Below are 23706 nucleotides of genomic sequence, written 5' to 3'. Positions count from 1 at the left end.
GTGCGTTTGTTGCTAAGTTTTGGTGTTTGTAACCATATATTTATTTCAACACAGATTACTTGCTCATAGGTTTTTCGTTTGGATGGTTGTTTTGTTTTTGTTGGTTTGTTTTGTTTTTTGCATTTAAACATGTGTTCTAAGAGTTTGTGGAAATTCACAAACATTGGAACATTAGAAAAATTTAAAAACTAACTTTTTTTTTTTTTTTTGGAAACCTGAAGCGTAAGAACATTTTCATTCAGTATTTTAACACCCTGGAAAAATATGTTTTGCTTGTGGGCACTGATTCTAATAGCATATGACAAAGTATTCTCCGTTGTCGTGACAGTGCTGATAAAAGCAGTTTTGAGGTGCACAAAGATGTAATAACTCTACTCTCTCTTAACCTCATGAAATTCCAGAAGGTTGCAGAAGGAGCTCTACTCTGGCTAGAAGCTACTGGTCAGTGTAGCTTCTGATAGTAACATAAATGTATGGAGCAACTCATCAAACACATCTACAGGGACATACTGCTTATTTTTAAGGAAATTGAAGTGCAGTCTGCACATCTTCAGATGTTGGACTGAGAGACCTTAAAGATGTCATTAAAATCTAAATTCTCCTGGAGCAATAATAGCAAACTAGTAAGCCCAAATAAAACACTGCACAGAAGTAAAAATTGATGCTATTGAATTTAAAGAGTTGCCCCCAGGTCTTGAATTGTTTTTTGCAGAGTACTGATGGTTCCTAAGTTCATTTCTTGCTTCTAGCATCCATTATACATGTCAAAACAGATTGAATGACAGTGTCTCACTCATGAACTGAATACCCTGCATTTTGCAGGAGAAACTTAATCAATGTTCACTTAGCTAAAAGTAATCCCTCCTATTTCTACAACCAGGTCTTTCAATCCAGAGGCAAAATTAGTCAATTTCTAAATCTTTGTATGGTCTTGAGACAGCAACAGTAAGAATAATCTGATGAAGGCTGTTAGAAAACATAGTTAGAAATCAAAATACTTTTAATAAGAATTGTATTAATTATACTTCTGCAAAATTGATTTATCAAATAGGACACAGCTAGTGCTAGTGGACACCCAACAGCATATTTCCACCAAGGTGGAAAAGAGGTGCGCAGAGATCAGGCAGGCAGATCCTGTGTGCTAGAGAATATGCAGTGGAAGGCCAAAAGAATAACTCTCTCACAGCCTTTCTCAGAGCATAATCCACTCACATTTCATTCAGTCTGTCTAAAGGACTTGAGGGATTCCTTAGGACACATCCTTGCTTTGGGTATGGAGTATTAATGTTATCAAAAATAGTTTCAAGCATTTTTGAAGAAGAAGGTCAGTCAAGCAGATTCTTCAAAATAGATAGTTTTAAATTCTTTTTACTGCTTGTTCTTTCATGAGGAGACTTGATTATCATCCTCCCAAGTTGTGCTTGGGATGTATTAATAAAGTAATTGAGGGAGAACTTTATTGTGTACGCTCTTGCTCCTTAAAAATTTAGATCCATAACATTTTTTTGTGTTTTATTAAGGTTCATATGGCTCTTGCTTAGACCACAAACTCAGACTGAAGAGAGGCAGATGTAAAAGTTAGGGGAGGGGAAGTAATGCTTGCCAATAATACAGAGTAATACTGAAAATCTTACATATTTTGAAAAGTGATATGAGAATAAATAATATGTAACCATATTGATAATTTTTGGAACTATACTGATGTAGTTTATGAAGGATGGATAAAATAGGTGAAGCTTCTAATACATTTTCTTTTGGTACTCCGCACGTAGTCAAATTCTTATCTTTCTCCTGTACTGTTGAGGTCTACAGTATGCTTGTAATACCCATATGGAATTTTCTAAATGGCTACAAATGTACCCTATCTGTAACATTTTGTAGAAAATACTATTTAAGTATTTTTAATAATCACAGAAATAACTTGATATTGCATGCTTTACCTCGGTGGTTTTTGTTTTTATGGGTGACAGAGTTAATGAGGAGATATTACAAAGGATGTAAAGATAACCATATTTAGTAACATGGTACTGAGATGTATTCACTCTTAAAATTTCCAGTCCTTTTTTTAAATAGCAGCTGTAGTTTAGTGCATCATACAAAAGCCTATTGTCTAAAAGAAGCAGGATTTGAGTTAGCATGTGACTAGTGACTGTGCTTAACTTTCACTAAATGCTGCTAAACTGTAGATTTCTAAGAGGTAATATAAGAAATACCGATATTTACCTATAACTGTGGGCCTGATGCACAGGAAATTACAATGACTTGCTCTGCACAGCACAGCAATGTGTTCAGCTCGGTCCAGGGAACCTTCTTAAACAACCTGTTAGTGCTTTCTCCCTCAAATCTTGTTTCTTAACCTTTTCTGTTGGTATCAGTGCTCATTTCTGCATTCATATTTGTTGATGAGGTCTTAACAATTAGACACTTTTTGCTTGTTTTCAATAGATCTCTTTTGCTTGCGGAACTTGAGAAGGAAGAGAAAGAAAAGGACTGGTATTATGCTCAGCTTCAGAACCTTACTAAAAGGATTGATAGTCTCCCCCTTACTGAAAATGTAAGTAACTGTAGTATACTACAGTCCCTGATGCGCTGCTCTATGTATCTTAAGAACTTGGTGATTTTCTCTAACGTCATTTTCATTTGAAACATTTTAAAGTAGCATGTAAAGCTTACTTGGTCTAAATAATGTTTTTGTATGTAATTTTGTTTTAAAATTCATACCTATCACTATGAATGCCAGCACTGGAAAGGAACACCAGAAAGTTCTTATGACAAATAAATTACATCAGTAAGCTGTATCCACCAGAGGTCTTTTTTTTCTGTAATTTTTTGTTATTTAATAGAGTCTTTTAATTTTGAAAGAAATATTAGCCTAGGAGGCAATTTACGTAATAGCTCTTCTTTCAAAACAGCAAGTAAAGTGGTGCTATAATGTGTAGATACAATTACTCCAGTCTTTTACCTTTGCATCTCCAAATATAGTCAAATCTTGAATAATGAAGATCTCCGATATGAATCAGTATTCTTATAAATGAAGATCTCTGATAATAAGAATAATGAAGATCTCTGATTTCCAAGATAATACACGTTTTCTGGTTGTTAGACTTCAGAAGCTTGGATATATTTGCAATGCATTCATTTGCATGTACAGTTTTGATTACCTATCTTCACAGAGTCAAATCTGATTAGGCATTAGTCCATGTCCTGGAAATGGAGGTAGAATATGGAAGCGCTTTAGTAACTGGAGTGAAGTAACTGGACATCAGCATTTATAACATTCAGCTGTGGCCAATTTAATCAGAAAACCAGAGGAAGAGAAAGCCTGAAAAAGATCCTGAGGCAGTGCAGTATATTCCCAAAGGCAGTGTCAATTCTATTTATGTTACAGTAAATATTGTAGGTTTTAAGATATGAATCTCTCAATTTCAACAGATAATCAATTAAGTTAGCTCTTTTTACTAGGATGTCTCACTTAATATCTACATTAAATCTGTTTTATTGTAATTTATTCATTACTGCTTATCCATCAACAGTGGATAGAATTGTGAATGTGCCCACAATGGGCAGACCCTATCCTTTTTAGTATCTTCTTAGTAACGTTTTACGTATTTGTAGATTTTTGACTGTTTTGACTTGCTCTGTGAACACTGCTGAAGTCTTCTCTGAGAACTGCTCTTGAAGACTTATTTGCAAGCTGAAAAATCATCCAAAAACATTGTAGTGTAGACTTCTAGGAGTAGTGTAAAGGCACAGTAGTCCTATTTGAATTTTCTAAGAAGAATTAAAGCCTTAAACTTTAAAAAATTTTCATCATGGTTTCAGATTTTTGCTTCATCTTTAAATTTTTACTTGATCTTTAAATCAAAGAACTTTAATCCTCCATAGCATTCATTTCATTTTACTTGTCACTCCCTTGTTGCAATGTAGTTTCAAAACTGCTGACTTCATGAAAAGTTTAGTAAACTTACATTCATCCTGTCAGGAACGTAATGGTGTGCATCAGAAGATATTAACTAGTTCATTTCATGTGCAAACATGTTTACTGGATCTTTCTCTGTTTTTCACATGTTCAAATATATGACAAATGTACATGTGGGTAATAACTGAACTTTCAGCTGAAGTAGTCACCTTGTTAGGCCTAGAGAACAGAAGGTCTATGAAGGATCTAATTGTGTCTTCTCACGCTTAAAAAGTAGCTGTAGAGAAGACAGAGGTACTCTTCACAAGGATGTGTGGTGACGGAATAGGAGGGCATGAGTTATTCAGGGGAAATTCTGAGTGAATATAAGAAAAAAAAATCTTTTTTTATTGTGAGGACAGCTGAATATTGGAATTGGTTGCTTATAGAAGTGGTGAAACCTGTCTTGCTTGAAGTATTAAAAGCTTGGCCTGACTTAGACCTGGATACCTAACGTGAAGACCCTGCTTTAGACAGAAAGTGGGAACAAGTGATCTATAGCAGTTCCTGCGACATTTTTTTCTGTTTTTGTCATCTTTAAAATTAGCGCTTAATTTTATTTTCTTGCTATTTTTTGGTATTGGTGGCACAGACCTGTTGTTTTAAATCTACATTAAAATCGTAACCTAGTTGGAGTGCCTTTAAGTTATGTTGTTGTTACAAATTGAACATGCATGTTTTTTTCACTGGATAATGAAAAACAGGGTAGATATCAGTAGTAAGAGTGAAGTCATAGTATCATAACAACAGTTTTGTATGTCTGGATATTTTTAAAAATACTGATTCTCCTGGAATGTGTAACAGTTATGTTGACATGCTGATGTACATTAGTAACCAAATGTTCCAGGCTTATAATGAGTGATAATGTCTCAATTTTTATAGGTTGTATTTAGTCATTTGACAAAACTTGCAGGTAGCTTGTTGTTTGAAATACAATTTGTATTCTTTTTAATAACATAGACATATTTTAGTAATCTACTATTTATCATTTGCTTGTTTATGAATTCTGCTGTGGAAGAATAGTTGTTCCACTTTTGTTCAAAGACATTCATCATTTACATGAATCTGATATACTAAAATGCGTTCTCTGTAATTCGATTTCAGTTCTCCTTGCAAACAGATATGACCAGAAGGCAGCTGGAATATGAGGCAAGGCAAATCAGAGCTGCAATGGAAGAACAATTGGGTACTTGTCAGGATATGGAGAAGCGAGCACAGGTATAGTTTTTATTAGAACAGAAAAGGTTTTTCTGTGATTTTATTAAGTTATTGATAGTTGTTTTTTAAAATATATTTTTATTAAAACATTAAAAAAGACAGCCACAGAAACCTGGAACTAGTGGGATATTTGACCTTGGTTTTGTAAAACTAGTGCATCAAAGTCTGGTATGATGGAAGTGGTTGCAATTCTTAGTGAGTTCTCAAAGTGCTTGTCAGAGACCTTTTTAAGTTGAGAATAAAATCCAACGAGGATCTGGTAGATTTTCTTCACCAGAGGCCATAGATCAATTCACGTGCATAACTTGAAGTTGTTTGCTCTCAGCAAGAGTTGCTTTGCATTCATTATGAGTACATAGCACAATTTTGTAAGCAAATCATATTAGCCATGTTTGGAAGTATTACTCAAAACATAATTGTGTGAAACCTGCAAGTAGGATAATCAGTTACTCACTAGTTATAAGAGCTATTCTCCCATGGCTGTTTATTTGAGCTATTTATTACTGCTTGTTTCCATGGATGTTAAATAACAAGTAGGTGAAATAATCTGGTTTTGTGTTTGAAGAACAAATCTTTTCAGTAAAAACAGTCTGTATAGGCACTGTCTTCTCCTGGTTTACACAAACAGAAATTTTGCTACATACGGAACATTTCTAATGAATTCTGTTTGTAGTTAGAGTTTAAAGTCTGTTCTCTACAGTGAATTAAACTTCTCAGAAAAATTAGTGGCTTTAGTTTTTTTGCATAATACATATCGTGTAGTAGTGCTAACTCTGTCAGGTAGATACATAATGGATGTGTAAAGGATCTGTTAGTATGGACGTACTCAAGACAGAACCAAGTTCATTCTTCCCTGTTTTAGTGTGCCTGGATAATAACTGACTCTGATCTGGAAGCCGCGTGGCTGTGCTATCAATGTTTAGCACCTACAGTAGTGTCCTGCATGAATACAGCTGTGCAACTTCTGTCAGTTTGTTGTGAGTGAAGGCAGAACAGGCTCAGCCTGAGTATGTCTGGTTATCTCTGTTGTATAAGGTAGCAGTGTGTCATCAAACTTATGAGTTTTGTTACTAACGGGCTAATATAGAATAAGGTAAAGTAAGCTAAATGGATACAGACAGTATGCTACTGGCCAAGTTATTTATGCAAACAGAGTATAATTGAAATTGTTAGAAGAAATTATTTGACTGTAGTTCTCTCACTCTGCAAGTAAGTTTTCCCTTAGGTGGCTACTTCCCTACTTCCCTACTTGTTCTTTCTGAATTTCAGGAGGGAAAAAATCCTGTCAAGAGGATGTTGAAATCTTTGTGTCTTTTCTGAATTAATGTTTAATTGTGGATTTATCACAGATGTTTTGTTCTTTATGTATAACACCTATTTACTTAAAAAAAAAAAAAATCTGTATTATGTCACTGTGATGTTCAAATGTGCCATGAACTTGCTGTTTTTTCAGCATCTGTACCGCTCTGTATTTTCCTTCTGCCATAACTGTTTGTTATACAGAATACAATGCAAAATCTGAGTTGAAGGAAGGAAACAGTTGAGGTATATAAAAGATAGCGCTGCAGATGTCTCTGCATTAAGAGTCCCAGAGATTTATTCCATGTGAGAGCTGGTAGCCTTCCATTGCCAGTTAGTTCATGTACTAGCCACTTCTTTTGGAGGACCTTAAAATAATGATCTTCCCCCTGCTCTCATCGGTCATTGATTCCTCTGAACTTTTCTTCCTGAAACAAGTCAGCTCACAACAGTCATTGTTTGTTACCCTTTTGAGGACTATATATGACCACATCAGTTACACAAAAAGATGCAACAGAGGACTTAATTTATTGTAGCCTGTTTAACTATTTACACTAACTCTTACCTGAAGTTTGTAAATTCACATTGTATTTCTCATTTGTGAGAGGAAAAAAAAAAAAGACTTTTAAATGTTTTTAAATTTAATCTTTGTTTTGAGTGTTCAAATATTCTAACGCATGTACTTAGTTGTAAAACCTTTATAAAAGCAAAGTGTTTTAAAAGAAAATATTATTTTTCAGAAAATGAAGGAATGTTTTTAGTTAGTGCTACTGGAGCGGTGATTCCTAAGTAATTTGTATCTTTAAATGCTAAGTTGCTTTATCTAATAGTATTCTTTTGATAAGAGTGATAAATAAGTATTATAGAATGAGTAGGAAAATATTATGAATAGAGATAAGTGATGTTACGTATGTAGCTTCTAAAATTTAAACAATTTTCTGAATGCATTCAAACACTTAAAAATTCATTCTCAGACATGCACATGCCTTAATAATCAAATGGTATGGTTAACCAAAAAATATATAAGCGTGACAGTGCATTAACACAATGCGGAGTACTAAATAACGATTCTTCTCAAAGTTGAGAACCTTCTGTCATCCTTAATATTAGTTTGTTTGACTTAATAGTCTGAGGATTCTTGTAAGTTATACAGTAAAATGAATGTTCTCTTGAATTTTTTGTCTTCCCCTTACCATCTTCATCAAATTAAGGCCCAGTATACTGCTACTGATAAATATCCTGAGATGCTTTGATATGTTGTGTTTACATAGGAAAAAATATAGTTTGCCTTCGTTAAGTGTTATACTGACTTCAGGCTTGTTTTCACTTTCACTGCTGAACAAATTACATTAGGTTCTTACAGTTTTGTTTACAGTAGTACTTTCTTTTTTGTGCTTGTTCAGTGTTTGGTACAAAGCATGCTTTGATTGATGGAACTTCTCAAGTCCCCTTTAATATAAATTATCAATTAAGAAGAGTAGTCTAATGTTTACATTTTTCAGGTAAAATTTGAGAGATGTGGATTCAGTTCTTTTCTCTTTTGAAAACTTTGTCATTGGTACTTGACAGATTGCGATATTTAATATTTTCCCATATTCAGATGTGTATGTATACATATTCAGATTCACTTGATGTACTTTATGCAATTAATTGCTACTTACATAGAAGGAAGCTCCATTTAAGGGAAACTCCAAAGTCATTCTCAAAGACAGAGAAGTGTTCTGTCAGCGTTATAGAATGACTTGGGTTGGAAGAAACCTTAAAAATCACCCAGTTCAATCCTGCTGCCACGGTCATGGTTGCTTCCCACCAGATCAGTCTGCTCAGGCCCAACTGAGCCTGGCTTTGAACATCTCCAAAGATGGGGCATCTACAGCTTGTCTGGGCAGCCTGTGCCAGTGCCAAACCACCCTTTCAGCAAAAAAACTTCCCCTTGCCTTCTAACCTAAATCTCCACTCCTGTAGTTTAAAATCGTTCCCCTTTGTCCCGTCGCTGTCACATCAAGTAAGAAGCCTGTCCCTCTCCTGTTTATAAGCTCACTGTAAGTACTGGGAAGCCACAGTGAGGTCTCCCAGAAGCCTTCCCTTCTCCAGGCTAAACAAGCCCAGCTCCCTCAGTCTGTCTTCACAGGTTTGGTGCTCCAACCCTCTGATCTTTTTGGCCTCCACTGGGCCCACTCCAACAACTACAGGATTCTTCTGAATTACAGACATACGACATATTGTCATTCAGCACTTCACCAATGTAATACCTTTCTGTCTTTCTGATACTTAAGAATCTCCTGATCCAGGAACTAAGGAGAGTGAATGATCTGTTTGCCTCTTGTGGAGCTTCTTTATGTGCTGCTTTCAGAATTTTGCTTCTCTGTTCATAGCTGTGCATCCCTGCTAAGTGTTGGTGTTCATTATGTTTTTTCCACAGCTTACTATGATGTATGTTTCAGGAATTCATTCCCCTTTGTGTTTATATGCTTTATTTCTAAGATTCTGAGATTACATTGTGTTTCTATTCCGTGTGTATCTTTTGGTAGAAACACCTTTTTAAAAAGTTGAACTTATTTTCATTTTCAGGTTATAAAGATGTTAAATAAGGATGGTTGATCCTTGCAGTGTCTACTAGATGCACAAAACCTTTTTTTTTTTAGTATAACACCAAACCTGTTATTGAGGTACAACAATCAGTATTTTATTAATGTATCCATCAGATAAAAAAATATTATTTATCAGTTCAGTATTCTGTTCATATCCTGATGTTACTGGGCTAATTATTCTCTGCCCACTTTTGGAGTCAACGACTGTATATTACCAAGTGCACACAACTGTCTACCTCTTACTTTATTCACTTGCTGTTTCAGAGAATCATAATTCATCCTGTGCTTCACAATACAGCTTGTATGTGCATCCTGTAAAGTTTGGTTTTTCAACATTCCATTTATGAACCACAGAATGATTGCACTGAGACATGAGTAGCAATACAGCTTCCTATAAAAAAGTCAGGTTGATTCAAATGTCTGTGTAAGCCCAGACAGACCAAAGAAGCACTATGTAGCTTTTTCTTCACACTTGCCTTGTAAATTCTTTGAGATTTGTAGGGGTGGAAAATATTCAGAGGCTGTTCACATAAACAGAGCTCCCAAATCATCGTAATAACTGAACATAATAGAAGCCATTCAGTATTTTCTACTTTGAAGATGCTTGGTCATTATAAATTCTCTCAAATTTCTATATGGAGAGTGCAGTGAAATAATTTGCTAAAAAAGAATTAGCTTTATTAGAGACCTAACTAACCACTGTATTTTCAGTGTTGGCAATCATGCCTGTATTTTCTTGTGAAGAACACGTGAATTACAACATGAAGTAGTCTGTTTGTTTAAGCTGTTGTAGTTAGCTGTATTTGCAACGAACTTTTCAATTGTCATTATACGGAATAAGTAAAAGGTGTTTTTGAATAAAACCATTCATTTCAGGTGAGGGTGGCAAGAATTCAGCAGATAGAGAAGGATATTCTTCGTATACGACAGCTCCTGCAATCACAAGCAGCAGAAGCAGAGGTTAGTGAACCTTCTTTTGTTTCTGGTGTATATCTGTTAAAAAAAAATAACTTGAATAAGCTGGTGGGTAGGATTATTTGCAGAAGCTGGTGATCTCACAGTTATTGAGCTAGTCAGTTTACACAGTCAGTTACTTGTTCTCTCACCTATGAACTGAGGGAGAAATACTGGAATTACTCTTCATGCTATTATTGAGCATTAATCACTAATGATAAGTCAGTTAAAAGTTCCCCTAGCATTTTCAGTTAAAAGACAGAAGTGCAATGTGTTACAAAGGCTGTGTCTTGGTTTCATCAAGTAATTAAAACCATCAGTTGTACATACCTTTCTGAAGAGGAATTTCTGATAAACAACTTCAGGGCTTGCTTATCTTTTGAGAGAGAGAAGAAAAAATTAAGACTGAATATAGCTTTTGCCTGGTTTCTTAGAATCCTTGCATATTTTTAGCACTGAAGTACTGAGTAAGTACCTCAGTGTAAGTAAGTTAACAAGTACCAAATAATATTTATTGTGAACAACAAAGTCAATAGTAGTAATTTCTATTAGCAAAAATAGCAGCATTTGTAGTAGAAATTCACTGAAAAGAAATGGAGTTGAACTGTTAAATTAGTTATAATTTTTATGTTGGACCTGAATATTTTTTTATTTATTTTCACGCAAAATAACAACTGTGAAAGTTCAGAGCAACATTGGAATTATTAAGGGATGCATCTTTTTCCATTCATAATGATAATGGTTTTATAATTCCAGAGTTTAAGGGAAAATCTGGTGTTGGAAGTGAAGCTGATAGTAGTATGTATAATTAAAGTTGTCTGGTCTTTTCACACATTAGCCGGTCGGTGCAGTTGTTTACGCATACTGATGAGATACCCTCTAAGCCTTCTCTTCTCCAGGGCTGTATCCCATGGGATTCTTCCAAGCAGATACCTGAAGGATGACAGTCTGCTTTCCTGCAACTTAAGACTATTGTTCTGTTTTTTGCCTCTCTCTGTCCCTTTTGGATTCTGAACTCTACCATTTCACAGTCACTGCAGCCAAGGCTGCTACTGACTGTCCTGTCCCCAAGCAGTTCTTCCTTGTTTGTAAATAACAGCTCCAGCAGATCATCTTTCCTGGTTAGCTCTTTGATTGTCTGTGGGAAGAAATTGTCAGCAGAGCACTCAACATATATCTTTAGGTTGTTTGGCCCTACTGTATAGTGCTTGCAGGAGATACCAGGGTGTTTAAAGTCCCCTGGGAGGACCAGGCTCTGTACACATGATGATTAATCTAGTAGTTTGGAAAACATCTCTTTCTTCTTCCTGGTCAGATCTGTAGCATATACCCACTATGTCAGCACCCAGTATTGATCTCTAGCTGCTCTTCATACATAAGCTGTTGACTGACCCTACCTATCTTTGTGCATTCCAGCTGTTCTCCTCAGCTTCCAAGGCTGTGCTTCCTAGAAGGTTTTTATTCCCCACTCACAGCTTTCCAGTTATGTAAGTTGTCCCACTACATCTCTGTGAAGCCAGGCAGGCACACAGACTTTTACCCCTGCTTTTGTCCCCCATGCAGCATGCAGTAGCATAGAGGCATTTCAGTGAGGCACCCACGCATCCCAGTTCCCATCCTACAGGCTTGAGAACCTTTCCCATAAGTCTGTTCTGCAGGAATTTTCTTCTCTATGCACCTGTCCACAAAGGGATTCCACTTCACTTCTGCCTTTTATATTCAACTTTTGTTACCATCAGTTAGGGCCCTTGCCTTGCTATCCCCAGCTTCCGTAGCTATTTGTTGGAGGATTAGTCCCTTTCTCATCATTCCTGCCTTAAAGCGCTCCCTGTCAGGTTGGTCAGGCTTTTGACAGATGTACTTCTGCACCATTTAATCGGATGGAACCTGTCCTCAGAACGTTTGTTTCCTATTCTGGTTTTGAACAAAACAAAACCATATTAATTAGGCCTCACATAAGCTCAGGGACTCAAACAGCATTGAGATGCACCAAATTAGAGAAGCTTTTGTCTTAGTTTTTCTCTCCACTTGTTTCTTCAAGTTACTCGGCTGCTGAATATGTAGAAATACTTAATACTTTTTAGAAGTTTTGTTAGGATGTGTTCCTAACATCTTGTTGGCTGTTTTAGGAGAGAGTTACTTGGTTAGTTGTTTTAGGAGAGAGTTACTTGGGTGCTTGTGGCAAAGCAGACAGTCACTAGACACATATGAATACTTCAGTGTGTTTTTAGTCATTCAATGCATGGCCACCTCCTTTAAGTAGCAGCTTGATGTAGTTCTGAAATTGCCTGGTAGCAAGAGGGAAGTTAGTAGCACTCAAATTGCAAAGTCTGCATGATTAAAAAGTGTAAGCGTGAGACATTTATTCTGTTATTGTACTGTGCCTGATATAATGATACCCAGCTTGAGTGTTCTGCTCTGTTCATAAAGGTCTAATAGCAATAATAAACAACTATATCCGCTGATATAGTTGGCTTCTGTGCCTGTATAAATGACTGCATAAAATTAATAATATGTGATGTAAAAAAGACCAAATGCAGTAGTATAAAATCAGTTTTGCAAAGTACATCAGCAAAGAAAAATATAGCACATTTGTAAGTTTTTGCAAATCACTAACTTTTGTAAATGCTATTTGACATAGTTGAAGAAATCCATCTGCATGTTGTGAGTGCACACTGCATCAGCTGTACTTCTAACTGTTCTAGCTGTTAAGAATGGTCTTACAATAATGAGTTCTTACAATTACGTTCTTACAATTATGAGTTAAGAATGTTCTTACCATTATGAGTGAAATTGGAGGTCATATTGATTACTTTTTACACTGGCATATTCTTAAGGTCTTTTAGGGGGAATGAGATGCCACCTCTTTCGAAAATAGCATGTGGTAAACAGCTTAGATCAATGAGAAGAGAGAAACAGAGAATACTGAGGGGAGTTCTGCTTTAAGTTGGAAAGAATGAAATGTCTCCCTGTTGGTGCTCTAGGTGCATCAAAGCTTTTTAATAAACACTCCACCATCAGCACTCAAAGAAAGTGTGCCCCTAATTCAGGGCTGTTATTGGAAGAATAATACTATCCCCTGGGGTAACCCACTGCCTTGCTAATGAACACTTCTGCTTTTGACCTATGTGTACACTGAATACTGCTTTATTCGCGAGATTGAAAATTATTGTTATCTAATGACTGGAAAATTCTGTCCTTACTTACAGAGGAGGCTTAGATGCAGATTTTACGTCAAACTCACCATTACACTTCACTTAAGACTGAAAATACTGTGAGAGATAGTCGTCATATGCTGGGTTCAGCACATTTTCCAGCAAGGCCTGTTATTGACTGAGTTCCAACTCTTGTATCAGGAACCAAGAATCCTTAGTCATTGTATGAACATAGACAGCAATAAAATTTTGTACATACTGGCAAAGATGTTGAATTTTGAAATGAAAAGTTCTGTTAAAACAACAGGAACGTTGTCTCCAAAAGTATTTAGTAAGTTTTCCCTTATGGCCTACTCATTTTCCAAAACTAAATACACGGTTTAAGAAAAATATCATTATTTTCAATTTCCTTATGTAATTCCCTTGTGTTCTTTGACAAGTCTTCTTCGATTAGTTCAGTGGATGTATGTTTCATCTTTCAGTTTTTGTCCTAAACATTTAGTTAGGTAGTTACTGGTTTCTCTAACTGTTGGCTGTTAAATATTTTCTGGGTTTGATACACTAGTGTCTATGTGAACAAATTAAGGGGGTATACTGGTGATACTGTATGTGTTTGATCACCACATGCATAAGGAAGCTGACATTTTTTAGGTAACTGAAAAAGTTTCAGTGTGTGCACATTGAAGAAAAGTATGTTTTTGCTAAAAATTAAAGAGAAGTTTCTATAAAGCATGGCAGACTGCAGGCTGTACTGCCCAAAAACATTTTAGGACCCTGTAGTAGCTGAATTTAATATAGCAAATTTAGTTAAACAAATGAAAGGGATATGTGTGTGGTAGTAGCCTCTGAGTCTAAAAAAGGTGGTTTTACATCAAAACTAATTTTAAAAAAAGAATCTTATTTTTGAGATAAGGCAATACTTTTTCAACTCCAGACTTCAGTAAGGGCAGGGTTATGTGCCGTTTTGAAAAGCCAGAACACGTTAAGCATACTAGTGGGTGATGTTGGGTACTTCACGTGCTGAACAAAGCTCAATTATTCTGTTAGCTTTTTAAAGGAACTGTATTTAAAAGCCTGGTTTTGGTGTTGATTTGCTGATATATCATTATTTGCTGATAAGATTTATATAAACTTCACTGGTATCAAGCTAGTTATTTCTGCAGTGTTGATTGTTAAGATTTAGGTTGACCTTCTTTTCACGCAGAAATTGTTTGTCTTACAGTGTGAGCTTAATTTAACCGTGCTGGCTGTAGTCTCCAGTATATGCACGGATCACGTGACAGTGCAGGGAAGACAGCTGTTTGCTCCAGTTCTGTTACATTTCTGATAGCGACATGAGCACAGCTAGTGGAAAATGGTGTTTCTGTGTCTCACAGCAAATCCTTTGTCTTGCAGGGCTGTAATGCTCAGAGGACACGCTTTACTTTTATCTTGCAGTTTTTCTGAGACAGTCAATCTCAGTTGTTAATTATTGAAACAAAGTGTCATGAAATAGGAAATACTGTTTTGTGGTTTTGTGAAGATGCAGCATTGTTGATTCACAGTCTAGAGAGCATTGAATGGTTGCATATTAAATTTCTCTATATGATTTTATAAACTGTTACGTTGACAGAGAGCACCTCAAGGCAAGCATGATGCAGCTTCCCATGATACAGAGAGGCAGAGCGAAGGTCAAGGAGCACCAGAAATCAGTATGTCAACTAGCAATACTGGTCAGGTAAATTGATTGTTCTCTTTATTGATGTATTCTGGAAATTATGTAGTTTTATATACCTTACAGTGTTTGCATGCCTGCATATTTTAAAAAGATTTATGAATTTCTTCATTGTATCTAGAACTGAGTAATCTCTTGTATTTAGTGGAAGGAAGTGTTTTTTATAAGATGAAATATAAGCATTCCATAATGCAGGAAATGGTTTTCTTTGGTTTAAATAATTAATTAGCCTAATACTAAGAAAAAATGTAACAAAAGTGACTGCAGAGAATGTTATTGTAACTGAACTGTAACGTTAGCAGTATGATTTAATCATGAGAAATGGTTCAGTTTGTACATTAGAAGTGATCATTATAGCATCAGTAATTTTTAAATAGAAGAATTACATGACAAGCTTATCATTAGTGTCTCTTTAATGCTATTTTTGATAAAGCTTTGAAACAGTAGCATCCATGAAATAATCTGAAAGTGTGCTAAAGAGTTGTTTAAATGCTTCTCAGTGGTCAATCACTGCTGTTCCTTTAATTAGTGAAATATGCTTCAAGAATTATTTTGAGAGTTGTGTTAAATTCTTTTTTTATTTTTAAAAGAAATATCAAAATGTATGGCTTCCTTCTGTGGATAAAAATATTTGTTAACCATGCAGTAATGTTCATTCATGTCATAATTTCTAACTGTAGGTGAGACATTCCCGGTAGTAATTTGGATTTTCAGACTTTGCCCTTGAAGTTTAATAGTTGAATTCATAACCAAAATATTTTTGCTACCTTAGAGAAGTAGAATTACTTAAATCGTTCTGAAAGTATTGTGTACAAGATTTACCAGAAAGAATATAAATTTCACTTTGGCTAGAATATTTCATCTGATTAAACGTTAAGCACAGGTCATATTTTTGCCTTTGAAATATATTTGATAACCATTTAGAGTTAACTTCTGTCAGCCATCTCTGAGCAATTCTTTGGGGCTTTGACTCTAATTCTTAGGACGGTGTTATTGTTTGGAGAAAAGAGATAGTTCAGCACAACTTGGCGGTTGAAAGCATAATGTATTTAAATAATTGATGCACTGTGGGTGCATCGTCAATCTTTATTGCACGATTCGGGAGTTATTTTAGAGAACAAATACTTCACAGTGAAGGAAGGAAGAAGGGATTGTCATGTTCTCGCAGACTCTTTCAAGTGGAGAATTCATTCATTCTTCATTTGAGGTCCCGTGTTTGTGATGTTAGCAATTTCCACCTTTGCTTCATAAAAATGTTTAGAACAGATACCCTTTCCTTCTGAGGATGATAGATGTAGGGATCTGAATCTGTATTCTAAGAGACATCTGGGGATTATTTATTTCCTGTGCAAGTCCAGAGAGAGGAGGCTTAATGGATTGGGCATAATGTTTATCAGAAATAAACCAGATCAATGTACTTTGTTTTGTTGAGCAGTCACTACTAAGCAGAATGCAAGAAATTTAAACCAAATTATTTGGGCCTAATTATTTTTGTCGTCATATGATCAGTGTTACTTGAAATACCGCCAGTTGAAGCTGGGATTTTTCAGGATTCAGTCATGTCCTTTTCTGTACCATCTTCCAACTGTCTTGGCACTGAAGTTAAATTTTTCCTTTCCTTTGTTTTGCAAGCTTTTTGAAGGAAATCAGCTAGGTTGCCTGCTTGATGAAGAAAATGTGCCACAGAGCAGAGAAAATGCTTGGTACTTTTTTCTGTCAATCAAGTCATGTTAAAACAAACTGCTTTAAAATTGTTGTTTTATGTGTGGCTTTTAGATGTCACTGACATGGTCCTCTAATACGTATGATTTTTTATACTTGCGAAGCTTCTGTGATTCCTTCACTGTTAATGTTTAAAAACAGAATATAAACTGATTTTTCAACTTTCGGAATTTGTTTTTGGGGTAGATTGGCGGGGAGTTATAATATTGAATGAGCAAACATGATTTCAAACAAATATTTATCAACATCTGTTTTCATCATGATGGGTAACATATTCACCTAGGTATGCATAACAAATGAAGAACTTTTAGAAAATTTTCTTCCTTCTGTTAGAGGGAAAACAATATTCTCTTTGTACAGGGAAAAGCAGCAAATACAGAGAGATCTGGGTTTGGGTCAGTACAGCACCTAGAAGACTTAAATCTTGTAAAGCATTCTTCTCAGTTGCAATAAGGGATGAATTTCACCAGTACAGAAGTGAAGTAAATAGAACAATATTCTCTTAAAGTGTTGGCTACTCAATTATTTATTTTAGTTTCCCAAACTGAATGAGGAGGAAGTGGCATCAGGAAACTTCACAAATAGGAAGAAGAGACGAAGAAAGCAACAACAAAGACAAAAAATAAAGAAAAGAGTGAGTAGATAGCAGTGGTGAGGAAGAAAAGATGTAAATACACAAAATAGATTAAAAGGGTAGATATGCTAATAGCAAGTTTTGCTACAGTAGGTAGGGACGTGCTATTCATGATAATTTTTAGGAAAATTGTAGGAAATTGCATCATTATTTTATAGCTTTTTTATTAAAAAATAAAACAACCCAGGCCATTCTATGATTCTGTGAATTCCACTGAAAATTGAACCCCATTGAGAGTGGGTTTTGGGAGAAGTTGTAATAAAATCCAGCTTAACAGTGACATCTATGTAGTGTCAGGGCAGCGAGGACGTAACTGAACCAAAACCGAACCAGAATTCGTAACTGTAACTAATGATTTCATGATCTACTGCCGAAACTGAACACAATTAGACAATAGCTGTTTTTTCGGTTAGAGTTTGTACTATATTGAATTGTTGTTTTAATTTGTAGGGTTCTGCTGCTCGAATGGACCATGAGACAGCCAGTGTTATGAGCTCTAGTAATAACTACTCTGTACCTCGCAGATTGACAAGTCATCTGGGTACCAAGGTAACCGAAGATTACAAACCACAGGTCGCTAATGCTACATTTTTACTAATACAATAACCTCATTGTTTCTGGCAGTAGTACTAATATTAGCTGAATAATCTATTCACATGTAGTAATTTTATGGAGATATAATTTAACAATATTTTCTAGCTTTTATATATATGCACAGAATTACTTCTTTTTTACTTGCTGACAATTAATTAAGCGCTACTACAGTAAGGAAGAAGCAATTGCTAGAAGTTCCTAGAGTATTCAAAAACTCCATGATGTTGATTTGTACTCCATGATGAAAACTTTTAAAATCAGTTCTTGAAATACTTTTCAGGGAGCAAATTTACAAAACATAGACAGTTGCTAAGGAATTAGACAGACCCACAATTTTAAAAAGTTATTCAAGACATGCACAGTGGTGTCTGTTTGCAACAGAGTGTGTTCAAAAGTATACATGCAGTATGAAAAAGAGATGGAAAAAAGCACAAATTTGTAACACACAAGTTCTTGAAACACTGGAGTTTGTATTGCCTCTGGACTCAGCAGTAGTATGGGCAGGGTACCGAGCCCTGTCTTCCATGAGCCATTTGTCTTGACATTTTATTGATTACTTTGCGCCTTAAATATGTTTCTGTAATGTTGGTATGCATACAGTCTTGCACTGTATACCATACACTGCATACCACAAATGGATGTGATGTTGGTTAGTCTGTTAACAAGTTTTCATTGCAAACTGTAGAATTTCCTGAAGCTGCAGACAGATGGAGAGCCCTGAATGCATGGGAAGTGTAAAAAAATACATGCAAAGAAATAGATCGAACTTAGTGTGCTATAGGATAAGAAAAGCTTAGTATTGATACATGTGAACGTGTGGTAAAGATTCTAAATAGAGCAGTGTAATTACAGATGCAGAAAGAGATGTCTTTATGTGCAGTGTGTCTGTGCAGGGAAGGAAAGAGAGAAAAACATTCCATAGTTTTTCCTGTACTGTCCTTGCCACAACTCAGAGGTCAGATTTGGATGGCTTCTTCAGCTTTATTCTCTGACAGAAGAATTGTCGTCCAAATCTAAATTACTGTGGATTAAAGCTGCCACTTGAAATACCTGTCAAAAGGCATACGTAAAGCAGATTAAATTCACTGTCTTTTATGAATTCAAGCAGTTTGTTTTAATACAGCATGTGAATTTTTCCAGACCAAGAATTTCAAAATCAGGATGCTAGGTTGTTACAGGATAGGCTTCAAGACTGTTTCAGTGGATTTTGCATGGGATCATAGAGTTTCACAGACATCAAGACTTCCCTTCTCCCAGCAGTCCTATGGTCTTTCAGGAGATACACGTTGGCAGATTTGCTGCTTTGTCTATTCACTGCCATATAATTTTTGTATAACTACGTATTTGTACTTACCCTCAGATACATTAGAATCTTTTGGGAAGAAAGAAAATAATTCAGTGGTCCACTAGCTAGTACAAAAATCTGACTTTCTGTAGCAAACTTGGTCTAGCATTCCAAAGTGTCATTTCTTAGTTAATACATTCTGAAGAGATGTCCACAGTTCCCTTTGGTAGTTTCTTTATGTTGTGCTTTGATTTTGAATTTTACTGTTTATCTTGGCTTAGGAGTTAGGATAGAGTTCGGGAGTTCTAGATAGTATCTCTACCATCTTCTGTGCTGTATTATATTCTACTAAGAGCTCACTGAAGGAACCAAATGCAATTCTCAATGTAAATCCACTAATGAAGAAAACAGAATGGGAAAGAAAAATCAAACCATACACTGACCACAGATCAACAAAGGAATCCCTGAAGAATCAATCATAGTTTTATAATGTGCAAGTTTGTTGTTTTGAGTTAGATGTGTACTGTTCGTTTTATACGGCTTTATTTAATTCTATGCCTGCTTTGTACTTACATGATATGTAGTAAAAGAGCATTTGTTTCCTTCTCTGATTTTATCTCAGTAAACTTGAAGATCAAGTTTTAATTTAATTGTCCAGTTTTGCTTTTGCTGTAAGTAATCTGGTCCATATGTAAGTCACTCGTAACAAAAAATGGTTGGTTAATTTGAAAGTTTTAAGTGAAAACTTGGGGATATGTAGATGCAAGATATTTTACTTGCATAACATTTATATATATTACAATGTAAAACATAAATTCATGTAATCACTCTTACCCTGTCTTGATAATTTTTTTAATGGCAACTTAACAGATAATTTTTCACTGAAGAGCATTTCTGCATGAAAGTGCAGTTCATACAGAACTTACTTTTTTAAGATAGAGTTAATTTTAAGTATATTTTACATTTTCAAAGTAAAATATTTTCATTATTGTTTATTTAATTCATTTTACACAATGGAAAGTTTTCACCGTTACTCTTGCAGACTAATGCAGCTGCCTACAGTTACTGCCAATTTGTTCCACCTATTTAACCACGAAGTGAGATTTATTAAGGTCATAGATGGTGAATTAGTAATAGTGCTTAATTATTTCTAAATAGCACAGGCTCTTGCACCATTAAATCAGTTGTTTGTTTGGGGTTGTTTTGCTCATGTGTACCATTTAGATTTCACTTAAGCTTATTTTAATATGTAGTTTTAAAATATAACTCTGTTTCTAAAATCATTTGACCTACAGGTGGAAATGGTGTACTCATTGTTATCAATGCTTGGTACTCATGATAAAGATGACATGTCGAGAACATTGCTAGCAATGTCTAGCTCCCAGGACAGCTGCATAGCTATGCGTCAGTCTGGATGTCTTCCTCTCCTCATCCAGCTTTTACATGGCAACGATAAAGACTCTGTCTTGTTAGGGAACTCTCGTGGTAGTAAGGAGGCCCGTGCCAGAGCCAGTGCAGCGCTGCATAACATCATTCACTCCCAGCCTGATGATAAGCGAGGCAGACGGGAAATCCGTGTGCTCCATCTTTTGGAGCAGATCCGTGCTTACTGTGAAACATGTTGGGAATGGCAGGAAGCACATGAACAAGGCATGGACCAAGACAAAAACCCAAGTACGTTCTTCCAGCTTTATAAATCTTGCTAAACAGTGAGTTTACAAAAAATACAACTGACTTTAACTTCTTGGTTATGTATAATGTATGTCAGGTTTGTGAAACGTTTGGGTATCAGCATATATGGTATGTGTGACTGCATGTATAGATAGGCTTCTTAAGTTGAGGTAGCATTAGGAAGTATCATCTATTATGGATATGAAGCTGTATTTATAAACTTGTCCTTTAAATCATAAGACTTTCAGATGCATTCTAAGTAATAACTCTAGTGTTTTATATTGATGATCTGTGAATTAACAGTGAATTTCTACTTAGTGCTGTTGTACATTTGAATGCATAATGCAGTCTATCTTAATAAATGAATAATTCCAAATTGTTCTTCATTCAGATGTGTTCAGGAGATACACATTTCATTTAGGAGATGGATAAAGTTTAAAAAAATCTCACCCTAGGCAATGTTATGTGAATTATTATTTTTAATGCTGCACATGAGAACTATTTCAGTATTAAAATAGCATAGTAGTAGCAGTTTTCTGAGGAGTTAGCACCCAAAGAAACAGATTCATTTTAGACGCTGCATTATTTAATACTGCTGGAATACTTTACTGATTTATTTTCAGCAAGTTTTTTGCTTTTCAAAACTAATAAGGTTTTTGTTGTTGTTGTTTTGTTCTGTTTTGTTTTTACCAGAAGTTACATTATATAATGCATACATTGATTCTCTCTAACTTCTTTTTTTATGCACCAACTATATTTCCTAGAAGTATATAGAAACATGCATGTCTTCTTGGTTATATATGGGTTTGTTCAGGCATCTTGTGTATACACATTTATTAGCAATATCCCTAAGTGTTTGTCTATTTGTGGGTTAATAGGAAGAAATAAATCCGAACAAAATCGCAATTGATTTCTCTTAAAGTTTTGATTCTTTTTGGAAGTCTTATGATTTAGACAGATTACACACTTACAAAACACTAACTGCTACCTATTTCTGGATCAGTGCCTGCACCAGTTGATCATCAAATCTGTCCTGCAGTGTGTGTTTTAATGAAACTTTCATTTGATGAAGAACACAGGCATGCTATGAATGAGCTTGGTAAGACCAAATGTATTTATCTGACTTTGTTGAAAAGTTTGCTAGAAATGCTGACATTCATTGCTTGTAAGGATTACTTCAAATATTATGTGGCTTTGTTCTACCATAGATTCAAGCAAATCATTGGTTCATTTGTGACCTCAAAGTGATTAATGCAGGTTACATGAACTAGTCCATCACCCAGTGGACAGGTTATCTTTCAAGTTACTCTTTGGCACAAACTCTGAATATTGGAAGAGTATTACTGTCATGGAAGTTCTTGTGACTTTCAGAAGCGCTGTCCTTACAATGGAAGCCACTTTTTGAAGTATTTGTGTTATAAGTAGATTCCTGTTCAGCAGCCTGAATTTTTTTTATCTATGCTCACTCAGTTCTGTGCATGGAGGTTTCCTTTGCAATGTCTACTTAAAAATATTCTGTGTACTTTTTCCTCAGAAAGTAACATTCAGTAATAACGATTAATTGATAATTGTCAGATTTACTATATAACCTTTTATGTTACTGGTGTGATGTCACAAGTTGCGACTTCAGCTGTAATTAAAAGATAAGTAATTTTCTTCTTCATAAATACTTCTGTTCCCAGTTCCCCTCTCTCAGATCTTAATACCATGTTACCAAACCTTTCAGCTTGTACTAAACATAGGATTTGACATCCAGAGTCATTTATTTAGAAGTTTATTTTATTTTCAGAGCCTTCTGTTTTTCAGATGTTTAAGATGTTACGGTATTCTTGATATCAGGATTGAAATTCGTTGGGCTTTTTTTGTTTGTTTGTTTGTTTATTTGGCTTCTAAGGAGGTTTGCAAGCCATTGCTGAACTGCTGCAAGTGGACTGTGAAATGTATGGACTTACAAATGACCATTATAGTGTTACATTGAGGAGGTATGCTGGAATGGCTCTGACAAACCTGACTTTTGGAGATGTAGCAAACAAGGTAAGAATCAAACGTATAATAATTTCAGTTGCTAGGCGTGTTTGAATTGCAGCTCTCAGACAGGTGAAGAAATCTTTGTGAAAGAATGTTGGATTTAGGCTCCAGGGAGAAATTTCAAACAAGAACAACACGTGTGGTTTACTTCATAAACACTTCCATGTCAGACCCCATTTTGTCAGACTGTTCCTCTGCTGCCATCTGTCAGATGTCAGCAACAAGGATATTAGAGGGAGCGTTCAACCTCTACTGCCACACCACCAACATCTGCCTCTAATGTCTGAGCCAACGTAATAAAAAACCGTTGCTTCTCGAGTTGCCCTCATGTATTTGCTGCCCAGCTGACAAGTACTACAGTTCTAACACATCATTCATTTTCAAAGAATTTTTAATTGTACTTCGTCACAGACAGTTTCTAATGTAAGCCTTACAGTTTTTCACTTATTTACATATGCTTTAAAGGCTGTTCTTCAGATGTCATAAATGTTGTGATTGTCCATTATTTTTTCCAAGGGATAGTTAAGAAGGCTTCTTAACTGGTAATATTCCAGATCTAGTCCTAGACCTGTTGTAAAAACTATAAAATTTATCACAATTCTACCACTTCAGATTTTCAAGAATAGAAGATGAATTAGTTTTCAGTAGTTGTGGGCCAAATACTGATTATTGGAAACAAATATTACTAAGCTTTTTTGAACTTCAGAGATGATCAGCTTAAAATATCAAAGTATTATGCACCAGTAAGCCACCTAATCTGTCATAAAAGTATTTTTTCTATTTCCTTCTGATTCTTATCAGGCTACATTATGTTCGATGAAGGGCTGCATGAGAGCTCTTGTAGCCCAACTGAAGTCTGAAAGTGAAGATTTACAGCAGGTAA

General features: G+C 35.4%; 1 protein-coding gene across 17 annotated transcripts in view; it reads left to right on the top strand.

Moving 5' to 3' along the window:
• Positions 1-23706, top strand: part of APC (APC, WNT signaling pathway regulator) — a 93058-nt gene that overhangs the window by 54303 nt on the left and 15049 nt on the right. For 11 of the 17 annotated variants that reach the window (XM_040655703.2, XM_046905987.1, XM_046905990.1 and 8 more), the window contains 10 exons: positions 2446-2554; positions 5063-5176; positions 9943-10026; positions 14788-14892; positions 17147-17245; positions 17696-17818; positions 20420-20798; positions 21799-21894; positions 22690-22829; positions 23625-23702. In XM_040655703.2, the coding sequence (XP_040511637.1) occupies positions 2446-2554; positions 5063-5176; positions 9943-10026; positions 14788-14892; positions 17147-17245; positions 17696-17818; positions 20420-20798; positions 21799-21894; positions 22690-22829; positions 23625-23702 (1327 nt within the window). The remainder of the gene's footprint in view (positions 1-2445; positions 2555-5062; positions 5177-9942; positions 10027-14787; positions 14893-17146; positions 17246-17695; positions 17819-20419; positions 20799-21798; positions 21895-22689; positions 22830-23624; positions 23703-23706) is intronic. The other 6 variants (XM_046905989.1, XM_046905988.1, XM_040655710.2 and 3 more) reach the window with 3 other exon arrangements.

The sequence above is a fragment of the Gallus gallus genome, chromosome Z, assembly GCF_016699485.2.
Source record: "Gallus gallus isolate bGalGal1 chromosome Z, bGalGal1.mat.broiler.GRCg7b, whole genome shotgun sequence".
NCBI classification, from domain to species: Eukaryota; Metazoa; Chordata; class Aves; order Galliformes; family Phasianidae; genus Gallus; species Gallus gallus.
The sequence above is the reverse complement of the archived record's forward strand: the minus strand, read 5'-3'. Positions and strand labels throughout refer to the sequence as shown.